At 41.5% G+C, this 25,074-nt stretch overlaps 1 protein-coding gene across 4 annotated transcripts in view; it reads right to left on the reverse strand.

Annotated features, from left to right (window-relative positions):
• LOC132379532 (pantothenate kinase 1) overlaps window positions 1-25,074 on the reverse strand; it is a 100,511-nt gene that overhangs the window by 45,808 nt on the left and 29,629 nt on the right. For all 4 annotated transcript variants that reach the window (XM_059947520.1, XM_059947522.1, XM_059947523.1 and 1 more), the window contains exon 2: window positions 1,477-1,829. In XM_059947520.1, coding sequence (XP_059803503.1) covers window positions 1,477-1,829 — 353 coding nt within the window. The remainder of the gene's footprint in view (window positions 1-1,476; window positions 1,830-25,074) is intronic.

The raw sequence follows: 25,074 nt of genomic DNA on the forward strand, positions 1-25,074 counted from the left end.
CCTGGGTTGTTGGAAGGGAAAAGATGAAATGGTTGACTATGACTACGAGAGAATGTGCTTAAGAAAGGCTATGATTGGTGGGAATGGAAGGATGCATTCAGAAGTGGTTAGAGAACAGCTCCTTTGAAATGCTGATGGGGGAAGAACTGTCCAGTGAAGGTAATGGAAAATGCAGGAAATGATCTGGTCGATGTGGAGGCCTGAGGGGTGGAAGCAGACGTCCAGGGGAACCTTTCCTTGTTCTCTCCAGGAATAAGAGAGGGTGAAAGCAGCGGTACGGGATGTATACAAGATGCGGTCAAGTGCTTCATTAACAATCTTAATTTTTACATACAGAATTTCTATTTGTCTGACAAGGGTACTAGAGTATACCAAGCACACACGACGCATATTTTTGTTGCTTTATCAATTCATATAAATTAAGAAATTTCCCTTTGGTGAGAAAATTCAGTAAGAAATCAATGAATCAAAATTGGAATATCTTCTGTTGCAATTCCAGACCACCCCCACGTTAAAGCAGTTCAAGTAATGGATATTCACCCTTAAGAAATTTTTAGATCCCTTCCTAAAAATTTGAGATCTGGAATTAAAAAAATCCCTTTCATAATTTATATGAATAAAAAACTAAACAAACAGAAAATGCGAAAGTAATAATAATTTTGCCAACTTCTCTCAAGGGTTCACATTACAAAAGGTTTTCTAAGAATGCATTCCATCTGTCATCGATGCAGGAGTGTGTTCTATTTGCAAAGATTTAAGACAAAAATGTATTTGCAATTTTTGGACCAGAGGCAACTAGAAAAATAACTTCCTGCTTTAAATGATTTTTCACTATGCATGGTGTCTTCTGGTTTCTGCAGTAGTGATGGTACCACGGAAAGATGCAGGAAAATAATGATAAATAAAGGTGTAAGGTTGGTAGATGAAGGAAATAACATGCCCCAGGATCGGTCCTGCAACTCTTGTCCACCAATAAAATTTGTAGCTTTGATCTAGTCAGGTTTGCTGCCAGGCCCACGTTAGAAACCTTGACAATTTTGAGAAAGAATATAAAACACTGTAATGGCGAGCAGTGAGTTATCAGAGTGGAAAGAAAGAATATGGAAAATAAGTGGAAAGCAATGCGAAATGGCAGAAATAAAAGATATGGCTCAAATGGCGAGATATTAAAGAAATACAGACAAGAAGATATGAGCATATAGATAAAAAGAATATTGAAGATGGGAATTTAGGCATGGAAAAATCATTAAAATAAAACAAGTACAGTAAGTTGATGAGACTCTGGTGTGATTGCAATGTAGACCTTCAGATACTGAGAACATTATAACCACAGGAAGGCACACTGGAACAATGACTTGACTAATGTCAAAGCGTTTGCTATTGAAACAGGTAGGTTGGTTAGGCAATCGTTAAGTTTGCTAAGTTAAAAAACATTTTTTTTTGCATTTTTCCCTATACTAAGAAACACTGCCATACCTTTCTGAAGTCATCCTCAAACTTGTAGGCCCCACCCCCAGTGGCACACATCGTGGTATGCAAACTGGAAAAATTTTTGTCTCTACCCATTTGAATGAACTTAGGCATAGAATGTGTTGGAAAACGGATAAAATGCAAATTCCCTTTGCGTCCACACATGATCAAATTCTTCAGTTCCAGGTGTACATCACGAATCCCAGTATTTCCATAGGCTACATTAGAGGTTAAGTACTTCCTAATACTCTTCAGATTCTCCACCTCCTCCTGCTCTTCTTCAGCTGTGATATCTTTTGGTTCAAAATACACAAGCTTGACAAGGGTTCCACCAATATCCATTCCAAACCAAGGGAAAGCTATAAGAGAGGGAAAAAAAAAGTCAGCATTATGAGGATCTACAGTAGCCTATAACATTGCTTAATTTATGTTATAATCAACAGTACATATATATTTAAGGTGCCTAAGACAGTACTATATAATGGTTAAAACAGGAAGATGATTGGGAAACAGAAATAAGAATATTTAGCTTTTCATCAGCTCAGTAGTATAAAGAGTTACTTGGTAACTGGGAAGTCATAATATACAGTGCTGCACAAAACCTATCAATTTTAAATCTAAAATGAGAAGCTATAACACAGACTACCAGCCTAACAGCAGGCTTCAGGGGATGCATTCCCAAAAAATGATGCGTATCTCGATTTTCCATACTGCAAAGCTGTTTCATCTGAGTTGAGTATACAACAAGAATCAATAGTTGATTAAAACAAATTGTGTTGATCTACTCCCACCTCATTCCCTCCCCACCCATCCAAAATGAATTTCAAATGTGAACTTTATTCTGTATCTCATTATTTGGGTCGAAGACAAATTTCCATGGTCCAAATGATGTTTGGGGAAGAGGAAATTTGCCTGTAATAACAAATGTTTGTTCATGAAATAATTGCTAATGTTTAAAGTATGAGGGGGGCTGTGGGTAAGGTATCATTGTTCCTAATGATGAAATTCCTCAATAGGCTCAATTACATCTAGTAAATTACATACAGAATAAATACATCATAATTATCATATTGATTTACCCTCTATGATATTCCTTTATGTACCTGTTGCACAAGTTTGGAAAATAAGCAATAGCTGAAGAAGTGTGACCTTTCATGAAAATAAACAAGTTGACCAATCCTTGCTGACAAGCCAATTACATAGGGCAGCCAAGGACAACACACTGGTGGGAAGTTTTAGGTGCAGGAAATAATTCTCAACAAGGCAGAGGCCAGTTATGTACTAAAGAGAGTATTTTAGTTAAGTATTGTGAAAAAGCTTTAAGTTGATGTTTTTATAAATTTTATTTTGTTTTAAAAAAAATCAGAAATCTAAAATTTAACTAGCAAGTTAAATTTTCGGCCCATCAAGTCTGCTCTGCCGTTCAATCATGGGCTGATCCACTTCATCCAGTCATCCCCACTCCCCTGCTTTCAATCCATACTCTTTGATGCCCTGGCTAATCAAGAACCTATCTATCTCTGTCTTAAATTCACCCAATGACTTGGCCTCCACAGCCGCTCGTGGCAACAAATTCCACAGATTTACCACCCTCTAACTAAAGTAATTTCTCTGCATCTCAGTTCTAAAAGGACGTCCCTCAATCCTGAAGTTGTGCTCTCTTGTTCTAGAATCCCCTACCATGGGAAATAGCTTTGCTGTATTTAATCTGTTCAGGTCTTCTAACATTTGTAATGTTTCTATGAAATCACCCCCTCATTCTCCTGAACTCCAGGGAGTACAGCCCAAGAGCTGCCAGGCGTTCTCATTACGGTAACCCTCTCATTCCTGGAATCATTCTCGTGAACCTTCTCTGAACCCTCTCCAATGTCAGCAAATCCCTTCTAAAATAAGGAGCACAAAACTACACACAATACTCCAAGTGTGGTCTCACGAGTGCCTTATAGAACCACAACAACACATCCCGGTTCTTATATTCGATACCTCTAGAAATGAATGCCAACATTGCATTCACCTTCTTCACAACAGCGTCAACCTGCAGGCTAACCTTTAGGGTATCTTGCACACGGACTCCCAAGTCCTTTTGCATCTCTACATTTTGAATTCTCTCCCCATCCAAATAAAAGCCTGCCCATTTATTTCTTCCACCAAAGTGCATGACCATACACTTTCCAATATCGTATTTCATTTGCTACTTCTTTGCCCATTCCCCTAAACTATCTAAGTCTCCCTGCAGGCTCTGTTTCCTCAACACTACCTGCTCTTCCACCTATCTTTGTGTCATCAGCAAATTTAGCCACAAATCCCTTAACACTGTAGTCCAAGTCATTGACATACATCGTAAAAAGTAATGGTCCCAACACCAACCCATGGAACTCCACTGGTAATCAGCAGCCAGCCAGAATAGGATCCTTTTATTCCCACTCTCTGTTTTCTGCCGACCAGCCAATGCTCCACCTATGCTAGTAACTTCCCTTTAATTCCATGGGCTCTTATCTTGCTAAGCAGCCTCATGTGCAGCACTTTGTCAAAGGCCTTCTGAAAATCCAAGTACATCATGTCTACTGCATCTCCTTTGTCGACCCTGCTTGTAATTTCCTCAAAGAATTGCAGCAGGTTTGTCAGGCATTATTTTCCTTTCAGCAAACCATGCTGGCTTTGGCCTATCTTGTCATGTGCCTCCAGGTAAACGGTAATCTCATTCCTAACAATCGATTCCAACAACTTCCCAACCACTGATGTCAGGCTAACAGGACTATAGTTTCCTTTCTGATGCCTCCCACCCTTCTTAAATAGCAGAGTAACATTCACAATTTTCCAGTCATCCAATACAATTCCAGAATCTATTTATTCTTGAAACTTCATCGCAAATATAGTATTATAAATATTATGATGTGATAAATATACACCGTACATAAGGTAGAAATATTGTATGTACGGTGTAGTTTCACTTATCAAAATCGAGAAGACAGCGAGCCAAAATCAATTTGGAGAAAAAAAAAACTGGCACGTACATGCATGCGCAAACAACTGCCCGCACAAGGTTTCATTCTCATTGTAGTCTTTCTTGGGGTAAACACATGTATAAAGCGGGCATTTTTTTTATAAAAGCAAAAATCCTCTTTGGTTAGCGAAAACAGGTACTAATGTAGGTCTTTCGTTACAGTGAGTTGTCATAAAGCAAACGTTCGATAAACAGGGGACACCTATAAAGGATTTTCTTGCTGGAGCTTTTGCACACTGTCCATATGTGACTCGCTTTAAAAAAAAATCAAATTTCCAAATATCACAATTTCTGACCATTTGCAACTTCTTCAACAATTTTTGCATCGCGACAATATACGCAGGTAACACCAGTTTACGTATCGCACATAAATAATTCTCGAAACTGCATGTTCCGGACCTCAAGTTTTTGGTGTAACAGTTTCTATTGTTTCATTGACCCATTCTACTTTAAAAAAAATAAAAGTTCTTTTGCACTTCACGTTTTTTCTTCTTTGGAATTCAACATAGTGAGTCAATAATTTCTTCAATAACAATAAATAAGTATAATCTGTAAAATCTGCAGACAAATCATCGCAAACTCCATGTTGTCAACACCGTCTGCATCAGAGACTGGAAAAGGAAATGTGATTACGTACGATTGTGAAATACACTTTACATGGCAATGAGGTAGAGGACGCCAACCTTTTGTGCGCAGTTTAAATTCATTTGTGCGCTAGTAACAAAAGATGTGTGCGCGTGCACACCTTAGAGGGAACATTGCTTCTCAGTACCCATCAAGACTGTTTTGAGGCATTTGCAAATTATTACTCGCATTAATTAAATGCCCCAGTTTGGAAAGGATGCTGAAAATGCACTCCTATTCTTCCAGATCTGCCTTAAAAGTAAAACCAGTAATACCCTATCTGGTTCCATCCCTGTTCCCTTCTCTTCAGAGATTGCCTGGCTGGTGTCAGGGATCGCATAACCGGGACTAGTGATATGCACCAGCTGCTTATATGACCATCCTCCACCTGCTCCCACAGCTTCACATGACTCTGATCAGTTGGGGTTGGGGTGGGGGGGGGGGAATTGAAGGAGCGCTAAGCAGGTGCTACACCTTGCCAAAGAGTGACCTGCAGGCCAGTGGAAGGAAGGAGAGCCTTACATCTCCTTTGGTAGAGATATATCCATGTTTGCATTTTGATTTGCAAAAAAAAAACAGAGGTTAGTGGACAAACACTCAATGAACTTACTTTTACTTGGGTCATTAGTGTTTTTATCTGTAAGGACAAAGGTTTATTGGATGAGAACATGTCCAGTCACATGTTTGTTAATATTTTGAAATCCTTATCTTGGCAATTAAGATACATTTAACCAGATTCAAAATTAACAGCAGAACATACAACATTACTGTATGGAATAATGGATCATAAACTATCCCATTTGCTGTCTGTACCACAAATTAACTTCAAGGAAGTCTTTGCCAGCAGTAATTCCAAACCTATAACCTCCATCACTTATACAGGGCAGCAGGAAAATATGAACACCACTACCTTCATGTTCCCTGCTAAGTTACAAAACGGCTATCTTTGGAGATGTAACACCAATCCTTCATCTTCTACAGGTCAAAATCCTGCTACTGCCCAACAGCTCAGTGGGAACACCATCATGTCATACACAGCAGCAATTTGAAGATGTAGGACAGGATTATCCTATCAAGGCAACCAGAAATACTAGCAAATACCAATAATACATAAACAAGAGTGAAGTACTCTTTGTGGAATCAGGTGATAGATGGGACACTATGGGAAATGTCGCCACGTAATTAACAATAACCTTTGCAAATCATGCTGGAAATCCAAAGCAACTCACAAAAAACACTGGAGGAAACTCAGCAAGCCAGACAGCATCTATGAAAAAGAAGAAACAGTTGACATATTGGGCCAAGACCCTTCTTCATGACTCACGATTGTATGAGCAAGTGGCAGAATGTAGAACAGTAACAGAACAACAATAAATAGAGACAAAGTACAGGCAAATAAGAGAAAGTCAAAACAGTCAAGATAGATTAATTGTTGGTACCAATTGAGATAAACAGTTATGATCTAATGGTTCTTACAGAGACGAGAGATGAGAACTGAATATTCTCTTGGCTTCTCAGTGAGTTAGGCAGGATGGAAAAGAATAATAGGTTGCTCTGTGAGTAACGATGACATTAAGACAGGAGTGAGAAAAGGATCCTGGTTAAAAAAGGAAAGCTGAATCCACACAACAAAGAAAATAGAAAAACAATTGCTTGCTTGAACGGTCTGCAGCATGGGTTCCCAACATGGGAGTCCATGGACACCTTGCTTAATGGTATTGGTCCATGGCAAAAAAAGGTTGGGAACACCTGATCTATGGTTTTAACACGAACTATTCTGCTGGACAGAGTAGTAATCAAGGTATAACAGAGTAGTGCAATAATCATGAACTACTCTGATTAGCTCAATCGTTCTGAAGATTATTTTGGCAAAGGTAGCCTTAGGGTCATGACAGAGACACAAGAGACTGCAGATGCTGGAATCTGTAACAAACTGCTTATCAGCTCCTGTTCCACCCCTTCTCCACACTTCTTCATACTGGCAACATCCTTCTTTCCCTCCAACTCACATCTCTTGACCCATGTGCAGGTGGCGTGGTTCTGCATTAAAAAAACTGCAGTGCAGATCACTTTCAAGGAACATATATCATTGCTTGTAAAAGTTATGTCACAAGAACAAAGGTTTTTTAAATGACTAGATGGGGCATGGTCATGTTGATATTTTTGAAATTCCTTACCCTATGGAGTTGTGCAAATGGAATATTCAAGCCTAATCAAGTCCTAAGGTCACAGGGATAACTTCTACTCCCACTTCTTATATTCTTGCTACAATAAAATGCAGTGTGTCTCTTTCTCCACTACTTTTGTGGTAACAGACTAGCATAATTTCCATTTTTATTGGAAGTCAAGCCTATTACTACATCCACACCTTTTTTCCCACTTGATCTTTCATGTTTCACAAAAGTACAATAAATTTTCCAGTGAACCCAGAGAATGTAATGGAGCAGGAAACTGAACCCCATTGAGTTTAAAAAGGGAAAATGGTAAACAGGGCCCAGTGATTTCTTACATGCTGATTGCAGCTTCTATGATTTGCTTATCAAAATAAGCCAAAACACACAAGAACTCTGAACTCTGTTCCGACCATATTCCTGACTCTGGCGTTCATACCAGCTCCAGCTAAACATCTAGCCCACACCCCCAGTAGCCTTATGAGTATAGGTGCACAGGGTCTGCAAAACCTAGGCCTCTGTATTCCCTCTGCATCTGGATCCTTGACTTCCTCATCGGAAGACCGCAGTCAGAAATAACATCTCCTCATCGCTGACAATTAACACTGGTACAACTCTAGGAAGTGTGCTTAGCCCACTGCTCTACTCTTTCTACACCCACGACTGTGTGTTTTGCACAGCTGAAACATCAACTATAAATTTACTGATGACTCAGCTACTGTTGGCAGAATTTCAGATGGTGATGAGGAGGGGTACAGGAGGAGGTAGATCAGCTGTTTGAGTGGTGTCACAGCAACAACCTTGCACTCAACGTCAGTAAGACCAAGGAATTGAGAGTGGATTCAGGGAGGGGAAATTGAGGGAACACATACTCGTTCTCATTGAGAGGTCAGCAATGAAAAAGGTGAGCAGTTTCGAATTCCTGGGGGTCAATATCTCTGAAGATTGATCTATCTGGGACCAACACATTGACGCAATTACAAAGGCAGTGGCCTTCATTAGAAGTATGAAGAGATTTGGTTTGTCACCAAAAGACTCTAGCAAATTTCTACAGATGTACCATGGACAGCTTCTAACTGGTTGCATCACAGTCTGGTATGGAGAGGCCACTGCTCATGATCGAAAACAGCTGCAGAAAGTTGCAACTCAGCCAGCTCAGCAACGAAAACATCCTCAAAAGGTGATACCTCAAAAAGGCAGGACCTGAGATTACCCAGGACATGCCCTCTTCTCATTGCTATCATCTCGGTGGAGGGTAAGGAACAGCTTCTTTCCCTCTGCCATTAGACTTCTGAATGGACAATGAAACCATGTACACTACCACACTTTTTTTTTGCACTACTTATTTAATATCTAGACTTTTATTATAATTTCTGTTTTTTCAATTATGTCCTGCTAACCCAAAACAATAAATTCCTTGTTATATGCCAGGGATATTAAACCCAATTCTGAATCTTCTTATTCTGAGACCACAAGGACAAATGAGAAAGTCAGACTCCATACCATCAGAATACCAGATTTTTGGAGTTTTATTGCATTTATTCAAGACAACATTTCTGTCATATTATGCCAAATGTTTAACATCATACTATAAGACCTGAGATATAGGAGTAGAATTAGGCCATTTGGCCCTTCGAGTCTGCTCCGCCGTTTCATCCCATTTTCCTCTCAGCCCCAATCTCCCGTCTTTTCCCCAATCCCTTCATGCCCTGACCAATCAAGAATCTATCAACCTCTGCCTTAACTAAGCCATGGCCTTCACAGCTGCAAAGAATTCCAAAGGTTAACTACTCTGGCTAAAGAAATTCTTCTTAATCTCCACTCTAAAAGGATGCCCCTTTATTCTGAGGCTCCATTTGATGGGGTTCACCATTTGATAGGGTTCAATGAGGTCACCACTCATTCTTCTGAATTCTAATGAATACAGGCAAAGAGCCATCAAATGCTCTTCATATGACAAGCCATTCAATTCTGGAATCATTTTCATAAACTTCCTTTGAACCCTCTCCAGTTTCAACACATCCTTTCTAAGATAAGGGGGTCAAACCTGCTCACAATACTCCAAGTGAGGCTTCACAAGTGCTTTATGTTTCAGCATTACATCCTTGCTTTTATATTCTAGTCCTCTTGAAATGTATACTAACATTGCATTTGCCTTCCTTATCAGAATCAGCCTACAAATTAACCTTTAGGGAGTCCTGCACAAGGGATCAAATTCCCTTTGCACCGTAGATTTTTTGATATTTTATCTCCGTTTAGAAACTAGTCAACCCTTTCAGTTCTTCTACCAAAGTGCATGACCATACACTTCCCAACACTGTACTCCACCTGCCATTTGTTTGTCCATTTTCCTAATCTGTATAAGTCCTTCTGCAGCCTCTCTACTTCCTCAAAACGACCTGCCCCTCCACTTCTCTTCATATCATCCGCAAACTTCGCAACTAAGCAAGTTGTTCCATCATCCAAATCATTGACATATAACGTAAAGAGAATCGGTCCCAACATGAACTTCTTTTGTCACTAGTCACTGGCAGCCAGTCAGAAAAGGTTTTCTTCATTCCCACTCTGCTTCCTGCCAATCAACCACTGCTTTATTCATGCTGGAAACTTCCCTGTAATACCATGGACTCATAGCTTGTTACCTAGCCTCGTGTGTATCACCTTGTCAAAGTCCTTCTGAAAATCCAAGTACACAATATCAGTTGATTCTCCTTTGTCTATCCTGTTTGATACTTCTTCAAAGAATTCCAACAGATTTGTCAGGCAAGATTTTCCCTTAAGTAAACCATGCTGACTACAGCCTATTTTATCATGTGCCTCCAAGAACCCTGAGACTTCATCCTTAATAATCAACTCCAACATCTTTCCGACCATTGAGATCAGACTAACAGCATATTGTTTCCTTTCTTCTGCCTCTCTCCCCTCTTGAAGAGTGGAGTGACATTTTCAATTTTCCAGTCTTCCAGAACTACTCCAGAATCTAATAATTCTTGAAAGATCATTACTAATGCCTCTATGATCTCTTCGGCCACCACTTTCAGAACCTTAGAGTGTGTACCATCTAGTCCAGATGACTTACCTCCCCTCAGACCTTTCAGTTTCTAGTTATGGTAACTTCACACACTTCATGCCCCAACACCTGGATTTTCTACCACAGTGAAGACTGATGCAAAATATTTAGTTCGTTTGCCTGTTTTTTCGTTGTCCCCCATTACTACCTCTCCAGCAATGTTTTTCAGTGGTCCAATATCCACTGTCACCTCTTTTACTCTTTATGCATCTGAAGAAACTTTTGGTATCTTCTTTAATATTATCTGCTAGTTTACTTTTGTATTCCATCTTTATCTTCTTAATGACTTTCGTTGATTTTTAAAAGCATCTCAATCTTCTAACTTCCCACCAAGCTTTGCTCTATTATATGCCCTAGTTTTGGCTTTTAGGTTGGTTTTAACTTCTCTTGTTATTCAAGGTTATGTCATCTTTCCTTTAGAATATTTCTTCCTCGTTGGGTTGTATATATCCTGTGCCTTCCAAAATGCTTCCAGAAGTTCTAGCTATTGCTGTTCTGCCATCATCCCTGCCTGTGTTCTTTTCCAATCAGTTCTGGTGAACTCCTCTCTCATGCTTTTGTAATTCCTTTTACTGATTATCATTTACATAACTTAAATAAATAATTCACAGGGTGTGATACAGATTTTAATCATATTCACTGGCAAGAGAGAATCTTTACTGTTTTGCCACACAACCTATGCAGCAGTTGCAACCAACTTCAAACCAGTTAACTCAAACATCTGTGTTAGGAGAGATACTACATGAGATTCTGAGGGTTAGTATGTACAAACATTTAAAAGTCAGGGGTTTGATTAAAGATCGTCAGCACAGCTTGATGCACGAGAATTCGTGTCTCACAAATTCCTTAAGTTTTTCTAAAATTTTTAAAGCTTACTTTCATTGGACCTCATTACTAAGCACATCTTTCCCTCACCCCCACTTTTTGCTTTCCATTGCGATCGCTCCCTATGCGATCCATTTCCTCTTGTCCATTTGTCCCTCCCCACTGACCTCCCAAATGGCACTTATCCTTGCAAGTGGAAAAAGTGCTACACCTGCCCCTACACCTCCTCCCTCACTACCATTCAGTGCCCCAAACAGTCCTTCCAGGTGAGGTGACACTTCACCTGTGATTCTGTTGATGTCATATACTGTGTCCGGCCTCCTGTATATCGGAGAGACCCGACGCAGTTTGAGAGTTAATAATTCACTGATCACTTGTCCACCAGAAAAAGCAAGATCTTCCAGTGACCACCCATTTTAATTCCACTTTCCATTCTGATAGGTCCATCCATGGCCTCCCCACTGTCACACACTCAGGTTGGAGGAGCAACACCTTATATTCCATCTGGGTAGCCTCCAACCTCATGGCATGAACATTGATTTCTCAAACTTCCGGTAATATTCCCCCCTCCCCCCTTCACCATTTCCCATCTCCTTTTCCCTCTCTCAAGTTATCTCCTTTCCTGTCCATCGCCCCCTCTGGTTCTCCCCCCTTCCTTTACTTTCTTCCATGGCCTTCTGTCCTCTCTTATCAGACTCCCCATTCACCAGCCCTGTACCCCTCTCACCAATCAACTTCCAAGCTCTTTACTTCACCCCTCCCCCCTCCCGGTTTCACCTATCACCTTGACTTTCTCTCTCCCCCCACCCCTGCCTTTTAAATCTATTCCTCAGCTATTTTTCTTCAGTCTTGCCAAAGGGTCTCAACCCGAAATGTCGACTGTACTCTTTTTCATAGACACTGTCCAGCCTGCTGAGTTTCTCCTTCATTTTGTGTGTGCTGCTTGGATTTCCATCACCCGCAGACTTTCTCTTGTTTGTGATATGTTACTGGGTTAGATCAGCACGAACCAGTTGGGCCAAAAACAGATAGGTGACGAATAAATACATTCTCTGCATCAACTGAGTGAACCAAATACTTTAAGAGCTATGTAAACATAAAATAATTGTTTATGTGAACAAAATTGTTGAATGCACCCAACTTAAAAGCAACATCCTTCTAAAATTACTAAGGCATTAAATCAAATAAACCAATGGCTTGAAAATATCAGCATTGGTTAATAATTCCATATATTCATTAAAATCACAACTGAGCTCAGACACCACACTGATTCACTAGTTTCTCCAAGTTTGGAAGATTAAGGGTACACTCTAGCTTGAAATGGGAATGGTGCAAGTTTCCCAAGATGCGAACATTAGAGGAACAGATAAAGCCAAAAAGGCTAAAAAAAAATTACCCCTCACATCTCACTTGATCTTACCCCATCTCACCTTTACTACATGCCCTCTGGTATCAGAAATTTCAACCCTGGAAAGCAGATATTCCTGTCTACTCTATCTAGGCATCACGTAATATTATAAACCTCTATCAGAACTCTCTTCATTTTCCACTGCTCCAGAGAAACCAACCCAAGTTTATCTAGCCTCTTATGATAGCACATGCCCTCTAAACCAGGCAGCATCTTGGTAAACCTTTTCTGCACCCACTCCAAAGCCTTAACATCCTTCCTATAGTGAGTGGGGTGACCAGAACCGTATACTCCAGATGTGGTCTAACCAGTTTTATAATGTTGCCCCATAACCTGTTGACTTTCACCTTGACGAATAAAAGCAAGCATTCCATCAGCCTTCTTAACAACCTTATTGACTTGTGTAGCCATTTTCAAGCAGCTGTGAACTTGGATCCCAAGTTCTCTCTGCTCAGTAACACTGTTCAGGATCTTGCCCTTAACAGTGTACTGCCTCCTTGTATTTGCCCTATCGAGGTGCAACAGCTTGCATTTATCTGGGCTAAACCCCATCTGCCATTTCTCTACCCGTATCTGCAACAGATCTATATCTCACTGTGTTCTTTGTCAGTAGTCTACACTATCCACAACTCCACTGATCTTGGTATCATTCATAAACTTACTAACCAAACCATCTACATTTTCATCCAGGTCATTTACATACATCACAAATAGCAGAAGTCCCAGCACAGATACCTGTGGAACACCACTAATTACAGACCTCCAGATCAAAGAAATTCCTTCAATCACTACCCTGTCTTCTTTGTGCAAGCCAGTTCTGAATCCAAACAACCAATCTGCCGCAGACCAAATGCATCTTAATCTTTTGGATTAGCCTCCCTTGAGGGACTTTGACAAACACCTTTTCTGTCTTTTCATAAAATCCATGTAGATAACACCCACTGCCCTACCCTCATCAACCTCTCTCATCACGTTGTCAAAAAAACTCAATCAAGTTGGTAAGACACAACCTGCTCCTCACAAAACCATGCTGGCTCTGCCTAATTAGGCCACGGGATTCCAAAAGCTCATATTTCCTATCTCTAGAGTTTTCTCAAGCAATTCCCCTACAACTGACGTGAGACTCACCAGTCTGTAGTTCCCAGGATTTTCTCTTGCTTCTTTCTTAAGTAGAGGTACAACATTAGCCATTTTCAAGACCTCTATGACCTCGCCTGTGGCTAGACAGGGCACGAAGATACTGGTCAAGGACCCAGGAATCTAGTCTTTTGCCTCTTTCAATAACCTAGGGCAAATCCCATCAGGCCCCAGGATCTTATCCACCTTAGTATTCACTAGAAAACCAAACACTTTTCTCCTCCTTGACCTCTAAACACCCTAACCTATTTAACCACTCAGCACTGATCTCCTGGTCCTCCATATCCTTTTCCTTGGTAAGTACTGAAGCAAAGCGCTCATTAAGTACCTCACTCATTCTCTGCATCCAACCAAATGTTTTCCCCTTTATCCTTGAGTGATTCCACTCTCTCCCTAGTTATCCTCTTGCCTTTGATCTATGTATAGAATGCCTTGTGATTCACCTTGATCCTACTTGCCAAGGCCTTTTCACAAGACTGCTGCAGGTTCCTCCTCTTGCCCCCTTGGGGCTGGTATGAACTCCCCGGTGATGACCAGGGGTGCGCCGCACACCAACTCGGCCGACGAAGCATGCAGATCGTCTGTGGACGCCGTGCGGATGCTGAATAGGACCCAGGGAAGCTCGTCCGCCCAGTTAGCTCCTCGCAGGCGGGCCATGAGAGCCGACTTCAGGTGATGGTGGAAACGCTCCACCAGTCCGTTCAACGGGCCTGGACTGGTTTGCTGCCAGGAGCGTGGCCGGGTGATCAGTGAGATGGACGCCCCACTCACCTTCTTGGCGTTCCACAGCAAGTCCACCCGGGCTGCCACCTTCCGGGGGTTGCTGAAATCCGCGTCGGAAGGCAGCAGGCGTATGTCCTCGGGCAGCTGCTCTAGGAATGCCTGCTCAAACATGAGGCAGGGTGTGTGTCCATCGGCCAGAGACAACATCTCATTCATTAAAACTGATGGAGGCCTGTCTCCCAAGCCATCCAGGTGCAGTAAACGGGCAGCCCGCTCATGGCATGAGAGCCCGAAAGTCCTTATGAGCAGGGCTTTGAATTCCGTGTACTTGCCGGCCGCCGGGGGAGACTGTACGATCTCCGCAGACCTGGGCTGCTGTGTCCTGGTCGAGGGAGCTCACCACGTAGTAGTAACGGGTGTCCTCTGAGGTTATCTGCCGAACGTGGAATTGGGCTTCTGCTTGCTGGAACCATAGGTGAGGTTGTAGCGTCCAGAAACTTGGCAGTTTCAATGAAACCGCATGAACAGATGCGGCGTCGTTCATCTCCGGTCCAAAATCGTTTGGACTGTCGGGGTCACCAATTGTAGCGGTGTGCTACACGCAGCGCTAAAATAACGACACGGAGTCGGTAAACTGCAGTCAAAGTTAAGTTTATTTGAACTTCACAACCTTGCTTTTAAAGCCTCCCTCAATCCGCCCTCCCCCGCGCGGATGCTTCGAGAGGCACATACTGACACCCCCTCAGGCTTTCTCCCTTTGTTGCGGACCTAGCCTTTGTGCCTGCACACTGGCTAATTGTGAGCCGGTTCGAGTGTGCTAGTAAGTGGGTCGCCACAAATTGTAGCTTTCATCAGGGCGGGGCCTTCCACATGCTCCATTATTCTCACTTTATCCGTTACCCTTTAAAATTGTTCCGATCTTTGACCAACTGTAGCCTAACATTTTTCCAATGACCAATGGCACTTCACCTCTTTCCAAATGCTTTATTATTTCCACTTTATTTTCAATCTCGATTGCTTCCCGTCAATAGAACAGAAACACTGCAGATGGTAAGTCCCGAGCTCCGCTGGGTCCTAAAGTCCACCACACTGAGACAGGTTAAATGGGACAAGTGGGGGCTGTGCTGGGTTTGGGTATTTGATCCTCCACAATATTCTGCATGGGAATTTAAACTGGAGGTGGCAGTGTTTTTTTTATGAGGTTGAGTTGCGAGCTCGACATCAACCTGGCATGGATGGTACGGGAGTCACTGGATAGACATCAACCCGGCACGGGAGCGGTCTGTCACTGGATTGAACTCAGGAACCTCCGTTGTCGAGCCCAGCACTGATCTCACTGCGCCACCAGCCGACCGGAATGGGAGGAGGGGGCAGGCTGAGGGTGAATCTTGCTAAGAAAAATTTAAGCCATATACAAAGTTACACACTCAACACAATGTCAAAGGCAACGCCTTAAAATGGTGGACGGCATTCTCCTTCCTTGGTTCGTAAGTACGAGTCGTCCATAAGTCGGATGTTCATAACTCGGGGTCTACCAGTACAGAAATCTTGATATAGCATGGAAACAATGGAACCAAGACTTGATACTGCAAATATAAAACAAGGACAATGAATTTTTTGAAAAAATATTCAAAGAGAACTTATTTGGTTGCTTCACAACTTAAGAAATTGCTTGGGGATGAGATAATATGGAATATTTTAGTGCACCAAGAAAATTATGCACTGAACCATAAATAGGGAAATACAGAGGGGACAAGAAGCCATGGGAGGTTCTGAGTCACACAACAAGAAAACTCCATTACCATCTTGCAAATGTATTTTAATATCCTGTATATTTTTGTTATTACTTGAATACACACTTACTTTCAGAAGCAATAACTTTTCTAAAATTAAGGCTCCTATCTATATTTACTATTTCTGTAGTTTCAACTATTACTTATTTGTCAGTCATAATGTTAGGAAAGATGTTTACTGTGGTCTATTATTCAGCTTCTGCTTATACTACCAGACATTTTCCAATTTTCGCTTCATTGTAAAAATAACTTGTGCTATTGGACTGGTGCAAGGAAGACTAAAATAATACTCTGCAGAGGGCCAAATCCAGCCCCCACCCCCTCGGTTGGAAGCCCAACCTATAGATAACCCAGGGCCAAATCCTAATGCTAAGGCGACCCTACACACGCCCACTTAACTACTGGGGCAGCCTACTCCTCTTCAGTACTTAAAGGTTTCAATGTCAGAGAAATGCATACAATATACATCCTGAAATGCTTTATCTTCGCAGCCATCCACGAAAAACAGTGGAGTGCCCCAAAGAATGAATGACAGTTAAATGTTAGAACCCAAAAGTCACCCCCCCCCAGATCCCCTTCCTCCTGCGCGTAAGCAGCAGTAAGCACCGATCCCCCCTCTCTCCACCAGCAAAAAAAAGCACTGGCACCCACCACTGAGCACTCAAGGGTGAGGAAAGCAACAGCAAAGACACAAACTTGCAGTACTCCAAAGACCACTTTTTCACCTGGTATTCGACATACCGAAGGCTCTCTCTCTCCCTAATAAGGGAGAAAGAGATGTCTCCATTTCACATACAGTACTTGACTTCCATATCTGTATGGAAATAGAATTTACCTTATAGGGCAGCTGAATCTATTTCAAGTCTTGCAGGTCAACCCAGAAGAAATCATTCATTCCAGGTTTTCCCAGGTGTGCTTAAGCAGATACATACATTCCAGGCCAGGTGGTTCCAAGCCAGAGCCAACCAGACACAGCTACTATTGAGCACTATGCCTCACCGAAATATCAGTTACATTAGGTCCCGCTGAAGGGTCTCAGCCTGAACATCAACTGCATTCTTTTCCATACATGCTGCCTGGCCTGCTGAGTTCTTCCAGCATTTTGTCTCGCACCCATTTTACCTGACTGTGCCACACACCCAGAGGCTTCTCAATTCACCAAATGAACTGTACTGCGTCCTTGGCAAAGTTAGAGGAACAGGGATATGTTTCCTAATCAACATCTGTTGATGCACTGATGTAATAATCCTGGTGAGTCCTTGGTCACCCACTTAGATATTCTAACAGTGATGTGTTATCCATAGTGTCTTATAAATAATGCTATAAAGCTAACTCCTGAGTACATAAACCTTCCAACTATACACACATCAGTAATTTGATATGCTAAATGAGATTACCCATCTGGCTTGCATGCTTACTTGAACTAAGCAACTTAGTCAGCATTGTCTTACACTGCACCGCTTGAGCAGCAATAAACCATGTGTTGTAGGCTAGCATCAGCTTACTACAGATGAAGTGTCTGCTATACACAGAACTTGTTTCTAAAGCTGCCCTATAGATAGTGCAACACATAGTGCATTGTTTTAACTTCAAACTGATTACGACTTGCCATTTACTTTTTAAAAACTGAAGACAGGCTCCCGTTTATGACCAGGAGCTAAACAATGTCATTGGAAGTTTACTTGCATATGTTTGGTCTTGACAAGTGGCAGCTGATGTGTTTAGAAAGTGAGCTTGGCAAAATATCGAGACCTCTGACCCTGGAAGAGAACAGATAGCCACCACAGTCCAAGGTGCAACACTCAGTCTAGATAAATATGTCACCACTGTCATAGGCTTTATCAGCAAGTATGTAGAAGGTTATATACCAGAAAGGACAACCCAGGTGTTTACGAATCAGAAACCATAGATGACCCTGGCAATCCATTCCCTACTGAAGTCCAAGACTGCTGTATTCAGATCAGGTGATGACCTTTACAAGAAATGGAGATATAGCTTCCATAAGGCTAACAGGCTTGCCAAGAAATAATACCAATTCAAACTGGAGATCCAGTCCAGCCATCACATGACAGGGCTTACATAGTAGAACAAGGTACAAAACAAAGTCAGACAGCATCCCTTCCTGATGAGCTTAACATACTCTGTGATGTTTTAAATGGAATTAAATTTATCCTTTGATCATCAGCAATTTTTCTTGATGCACCTATCCAGATGTATCATAGCTTGGTATGGCAGCTGCTCTGCACATGACCTACAAAGAACTGCAGACATGGCACAGCAGATTCTGGAAATCAGCCTCCCCTCCATGAACTCACCCTACATTTCTTATTGCTTCGGTAAATCAGACAACATAATCAAAGACCCACCCAACCCAGACACTCTCTCCTCACACCCCCCTTGCCGCAAATCAAGCAGAAGATATGAAAGCCTGAAAGCATGCACTACCAGATTCAAGGACAGTTTTTATACCTTAGTTATGGGACTATTGAATGGTTCCCTATAATTTCTGCCATCTCCAAAGGGATCCTATTACTAAACACATCCTTACCCCTTCCCACAACACAGACAAAATGCTAAAAGAACTCAGCAGACAAGGCAGCATCTGTGGAAAACTGTACAGTCCAAGTTTAGGCTGAGATCCTTCATCAGGACTGGAGGAAAAAAGATGTACCTTTACCCTTCCCTGTTAGCTTTCTGCAGGGATTGACCCTCCATGATTCCCTTGTTCATTCGTTCCTCCCCACTAACCTCCCTCCAGACACTTAACCCTGCAAGCAGCTGAAATGCTACACCTGCACAAACCTCATCCCTCACCTCTATTCGGGGTCTCAAACAGTCCTTCCAGGTGAGGCAACATTTCACCTTCAAATCTGCTGGAGTCGTCTATTGCATCCTGACACGGTGTCCTCTACACTGGTGAGACCCATCGTAAATTGTGGGACCACTTCACCGAGCATCTCCACACCATCCGCCACAAGTGGGACTTCATGGTGGCCAAACAGTTTAAATCTGATTCACATTCACGTTTTGATCTGTGGCCACCTCTTGTGCCAAGAAGAGGCCACCCTCAGGGTGGAGTAGCAACATCTTTTTTCCATCTGGATACCCTTCAACCTGATGGCATGAATATTGATTTCTCCTTCTGATGAACAAATCTACCACCTCCTTCCTCTATTCCCCACCCTGACCTTTCATTTCTTCTCACCTGCCCATTACTTTCCCTTGGGTCTCCTCCTCCTTCCCTTTCACCTATCGTCCGCTCTCCTCTCCTATCAGATTCTTCCTTCTCCAGCTCTTAACCTTTCTCACCCACCTGGCTCCACCTATCACCTTCCTATTAGCTTTTTTCTCCTCCCTCCACCTTTTTACTCTGGCATCTTCCCCCTTCCTTCTCCGTCCCAAAGAAGGGTCTCGGCCTGAAACAACAACTGTTTACTCCTTTTCATAGATGCTGTCTGACCTGCTGAGTTCCTCCAGCATTCTGTCTGTGATGCTTTGGATTGCCAGCATCTGCAAACTTCCTCATGATTGCCACTAGATGGAATATTGACCTCACAATCTACCTATTTATGACCTTATTGTCTACCAGCACTGTACTTTCTCTGTAACTATAACACTTTATACTGCACAGTTATCATTTTACCTTACACTACACCTCAATGCATTGTTATTATTAATTGATCTGGTATACAGGTTTAGTCCCAATTACCTTGAACTAAAGGACAATTACTTCAATTGCAATATTGTGAAAATTCTGGAGGGGGCATATGGATGAATAGTGGGAAGCTACAAACTATTGGCATATCAATGAATAATATGTCAGAGCGCTCTCAATGACTATACTATTAAGCAACACTGCCCAGTTGACCACAGTGAGAATGAAGACTACACTGAATCTAAAACAGTACTGAAAAGAATTAATCTACACTGCAAGTGAAACAACGTCACATTAAACAGTCAGACACTTGTTCAGTCTTTCCTTACTGACAAACTGCTAGAAAACTACAGAGCATTTAATTCACAACCACCCCCCACCTTCCTCCTCTGCAGTTGAACCCAAAACTAATATGCATATTTGAACTGCACTCTGCATGGAAATAGCTGAACAAGTCTGGCAAGCACAGAGCATCCTGCATAAAATTGCACAATATGTTTCTCTGCTTGTCAAAGAAACCCCATGGATTCCTCTGCAGATTAACATAATTTGACTGGTCACATTAAAACAAGAAACTGAATGCCAGATTTACAAATTCAGCAATTGCTAAACAGATTATTTTTCTCACACAGCTTTCCACGTAGCAACATTACTTTCTGATACACTGACACTGAATATAGCATGGCACATAAGTACAATGACTGAGGCTACGTCCACAATAGACCAGATAAATCCGTAACCAAAGCTTTTTCTCTTCATTTTGACCCTCTGTCCACACTGAAACGGCGTTTTCCTCCCCCAAAAATGGAGCTTTTCTAAAATGCCCTCCAGAGTGTGTAAATTTGAAAACGCCGCTTGGGCAAGAGTAGTGTGGACGGGGGTAACCGGAGACTTCTAGAAATGCTGTCATGATGTGCCAGAACAGATGGCACCATTTCATTGTTTTCTTGAACGCAACCCCCACACAACCTAACAATTTCAGAACAGACGGCAACGAGACTGAAAGCAGAAGAGTTAGAAATGTACTCACCAAATACTTTGACCCATAACTTATTGGATAAATAAGTATACTCACTTTACCCTATTTTCTGTCCTTGCTTGTATGAAGGTGGTTTACCTATTTATGCAAGTACTTCTCTGACAATAGATGTGTAACAGCTTAATGTAACATTGTATGGAAATACAAGATAACACTGATGCAAACATGTTTTACACATTTAACAAGGTGCTTTATTAATGCAACAGAGTTAGTCAGTTTTTCAATGTTCGTCATCAGCCAGGTCATACCGTTTGTGAACTCCGTTGGTTGCCTCCATACGCTCTAGTATTTGTTTTTTTTTTCAGTTTTTTAGCTGGCCCTCCTGCGCGAGAGTGAACAGCTGCCAATCATTTGGCAATTTAATTTTATGTTTTTCCTAGTCTGTAACTAGACAAACGCACGCCAAGCCTCTCACGGTGAGATTCGACCCCAAACATGTTGCTTGTTTTCTGTAGATGTGTCCTGCGCGTACCCAGTAGGAGGAGATTCGCCCAAATACCCATTTTAATGTGGACGGAGGTATTTTCAAAAACGCTTGGTGTGGACTCCTATCGTTTTTACGTGAAACCGGCATTTTCAAAATTATCTGGTCTAGTGTGGACGTAGCCTGAGCAGTTCCATGATTGGATATTGCTATGACCTAAGAGCAGAATTAGGACATTTGGCCCATTGAGCATGTTCCACTATTCAATCATGGCTGATTTATTATCCTTCTCAACTCCATTCTCTTGCCTTCTCCTGGAACATGTAATGCCCTAACTAATCAAGAACCTATCAAACTTCACTTCCAATGAAGTGTCTGTGGCAATGAATTCCACAGAATTCATCACCCTCTGGCTAAAGAAATTCTTTATCCTTGGAATGTCCCTCTATTCTGCCCTGCAGTCCCCTGTAGTCCTACACTCCCCCACTAAAGGAAACATTCCACATCCACCCTGACTGGATCTTTAATATTAAGTTTTAATGGAATTCCACCCCCCTCCCGCCCCATTCTTCTGAAGTCCAGCAAGTTCAGGCCCAGAGCCAACAAACATTTTTCATCCATAAACCCTTTCATTCTTCGAGACTGAAGAGAGATTTCACAGAGGCTTATAAAATTATGAAAGGATAGACTGGGTATACAGAAAGATTACTTTTAACCTCATCAACAAGGCTAGTTACTTAGGGGCATAGATTAAAATAGTAGAACGATAACAGGAAAGTTGAGGACAAGGTATCTCATTCAACAAGCCATGAGATGACAAGGAAGGAACAACGTACAGTTTTGTACGTCTTAACTTACACACTTGCCTCAAACTGCAGTGAAATAAGATCAGCATTTCAATCAAAGCTACACCAAATCTGGAGAGGCCATTACAACACTAACTGGTCAAAATCTCAAACAGGAACTCCATCTAACTTTCAGCACAGACACAAGTTTTATTGGTCAATACATGAAATAACATAACAACTCAATGAAGCTGCCCTTCAACATATCACTCTTCGAATATAGCCACAATGTTAAAGTACAACAATTCCGTGCATCAGATTCAAAAACAGTTACGACCCCCAACCATTAGGCTCTTGAACAAAAGGGGAGAACTACACTCACTTGCCCATCCATTGAGATATTCCCACAATCACTTTAAGGAACCTTTATCTTGTTATTTCATCATGTTATTTCATCTTGCTATTTATTGCTATTCATTTATTTTTGCATTTGCACATTGTGTTATCTTCTGCATTCTGGTTGATCGCTCATTGATCCTGTTATAGTTACCATTTACTGAGTTTGCCCACAGGAAATTAAATCTCAGGGATGTGTGTGGTGACATATATATGCTGATAATAAAATTTACTTTGATCAAAAAATCTTTTGAAATGTTTGGAAGGAAGGAAGGATTATAGTTATTTTTTTCTCTCCTAAAATACACAAACAATGAATTAAAGTAAAGCTGCAGGCAGCTTATTCAGCCAAAAAGCACTTATGACATACACTAATCTATAATGGAAAAGTTTATGCATGATTGTAGCACAACATGAGCTACAGATTTATATAATGCAAAGCACATGCAGACAAATCCCCAACTACTGCAATAATTCCACAAACACCATCTTATTTCATATTGCAGCCTAATCTCTCTGGCACTAAATTTGTAATTTGCTGTAATTTAGCATTTCACCAAAAATCTGAATGAAGCCCACATGGTGGCTTTGAAAAAAAGTAGGGATCCAAACTATCACTCCTTACTGACCTGATGAAATTCTGTTGAGCTTGACAGAAATGAAGGGCCTCCAGGCTGTGATTTGGAAATCAAGTTGATAAAAAAAATGACTCAAGTGTAACACTAACATGCATAGGAAAACTGCTAGTGAATTGGCAAGATGTCAGCTTTATCAAGTGTAATTCAAGATAAAAAAAAATACAGAGAACATTTGCATTGAAATGTGCTGGAAATGCCTAAGTTTTGGCTTGGATGAGCAGCAGTGTTTTCTTCAAAAAAGAAAATGCTATAAACATGAAGAGCATGTGGGTCAGTATTTTGAAGAATGCTGATGACCCAGGTGTTAAGTAGGAGGTCAGGGTGAGGTGGTTTCCTTCCGAAAAGACTGCAATTTATGGCCAAGATGCATCACCTACCAGGGGAAATTTTAAACAAAACATAAATGCTATTTATTTATTTATCTCCCACTAAACACTCCCACATGAATAGCATGACATTCACTCTACATCACAAATGTTTGGGCCGTGATTTGTGAGTTTTGTCAGTGTAAAATGCCACTACCCAAATGGTCTTAACACAGGGCCGCCTATACTAAACGGATTAATCAGTTCAGGCAACGGATCACAGCACCTACAAAACAATCTGAAGTTCTATGAAAAAAGCAATTGGGCTGAAAAATCTATGGAGAAACAAGAAATTGCAGATGTTGGAATCTGGAACAAAAACAAACTACTAGCAGATCTCGAGGAAATTGTTGACTTATTGGGTTAAAACCATGATTCTGCCCTGATGTGAAGTCTTAACAAGAAATGACAATTCCTTTGATGTTGCACCACCTACTGATTTACTACTGCAGTTTTTCTTTGATATAAAAACTCTGCCATATAATAGCTGCCCACTATTTATCAGCAAATTTACTGATAAACTATTGAAGAGAAATTCATCTATTGTAGCTTAAAACTGAAACTCACTGGCAAAAGATTTGGAGTCCATGAGGATAGTGCTTCACAGATCAAAGAATGAAAGCAGCATTCATTTTTAAAGTTGCATTAGCGTCCCAGGAAAATTTTGCATAAATAAAATCAAAGAAAATTTTACACCATATAACACAAGGAAATATCATGTTGATATTAAGGGATAGGAGATGTGGGAGTTGTTAAAATACATTAGGACGGATAAGTCCCTGGGGCCTGACAGAATATTCCCCAGGCTGCTCCACGAGGCAAGGGAAGAGATTGCTGAACCTCTGGCTAGGATCTTTATGTCCTCGTTGTCCACGGGAATGGTATCAGAGGATTGGAGGGAGGCGAATGCTGTCCCCTTGTTCAAAAAAGGTAGTAGGGATAGTCCAGGTAATTACAGACCAGTGAGCCTTATGTCTGTGGTGGGAAAGCTGTTGGAAAAGATTCTTAAAGGTAAGATCTATGGGCATTTAGAGAATCATGGTCTGATCAGGGACAGTCAGCATGGCTTTGTGAAGGGCAGATCGTGCCTAACAAGCCTGATAGAGTTCTTTAAAGAGGTGACCAGGCATATAGATGAGGGTAGTGCAGTGGATGTGATCTACATGGATTTTAGTAAGGCATTTGACAAGGTTCCACATGGTAGGCTTATTCAGAAAGTCAGAAGGCATGGGATCCAGGGATGTTTGGCCAGGTGGATTCAGAATTGGATTGCCTGCAGAAGGCAGAGGGTCGTGTTGGAGGGAGTACATTCAGATTGGAGGGTGGTGACTAGTGGTGTCCCACAAGGATCTGTTCAGAGACCTCTACTTTTTGTGATTTTTATTAACAACCTGGATGTGGGGGTAGAAGGGTGGGTTGGCAAGTTTGCAGACGACACAAAGGTTGGTGGTGTTGTAGATAGTGTAGAGGATTGTCGAAGATTGCAGAGAGACATTGATAGGATACAGAAGTGGGCTGAGAAGTGGCAGATGGAGTTCAACCTGGAT

Source organism: Hypanus sabinus, chromosome 22 (genome assembly GCF_030144855.1).
Source record: "Hypanus sabinus isolate sHypSab1 chromosome 22, sHypSab1.hap1, whole genome shotgun sequence".
In the NCBI taxonomy this organism is placed as follows: Eukaryota; Metazoa; Chordata; class Chondrichthyes; order Myliobatiformes; family Dasyatidae; genus Hypanus; species Hypanus sabinus.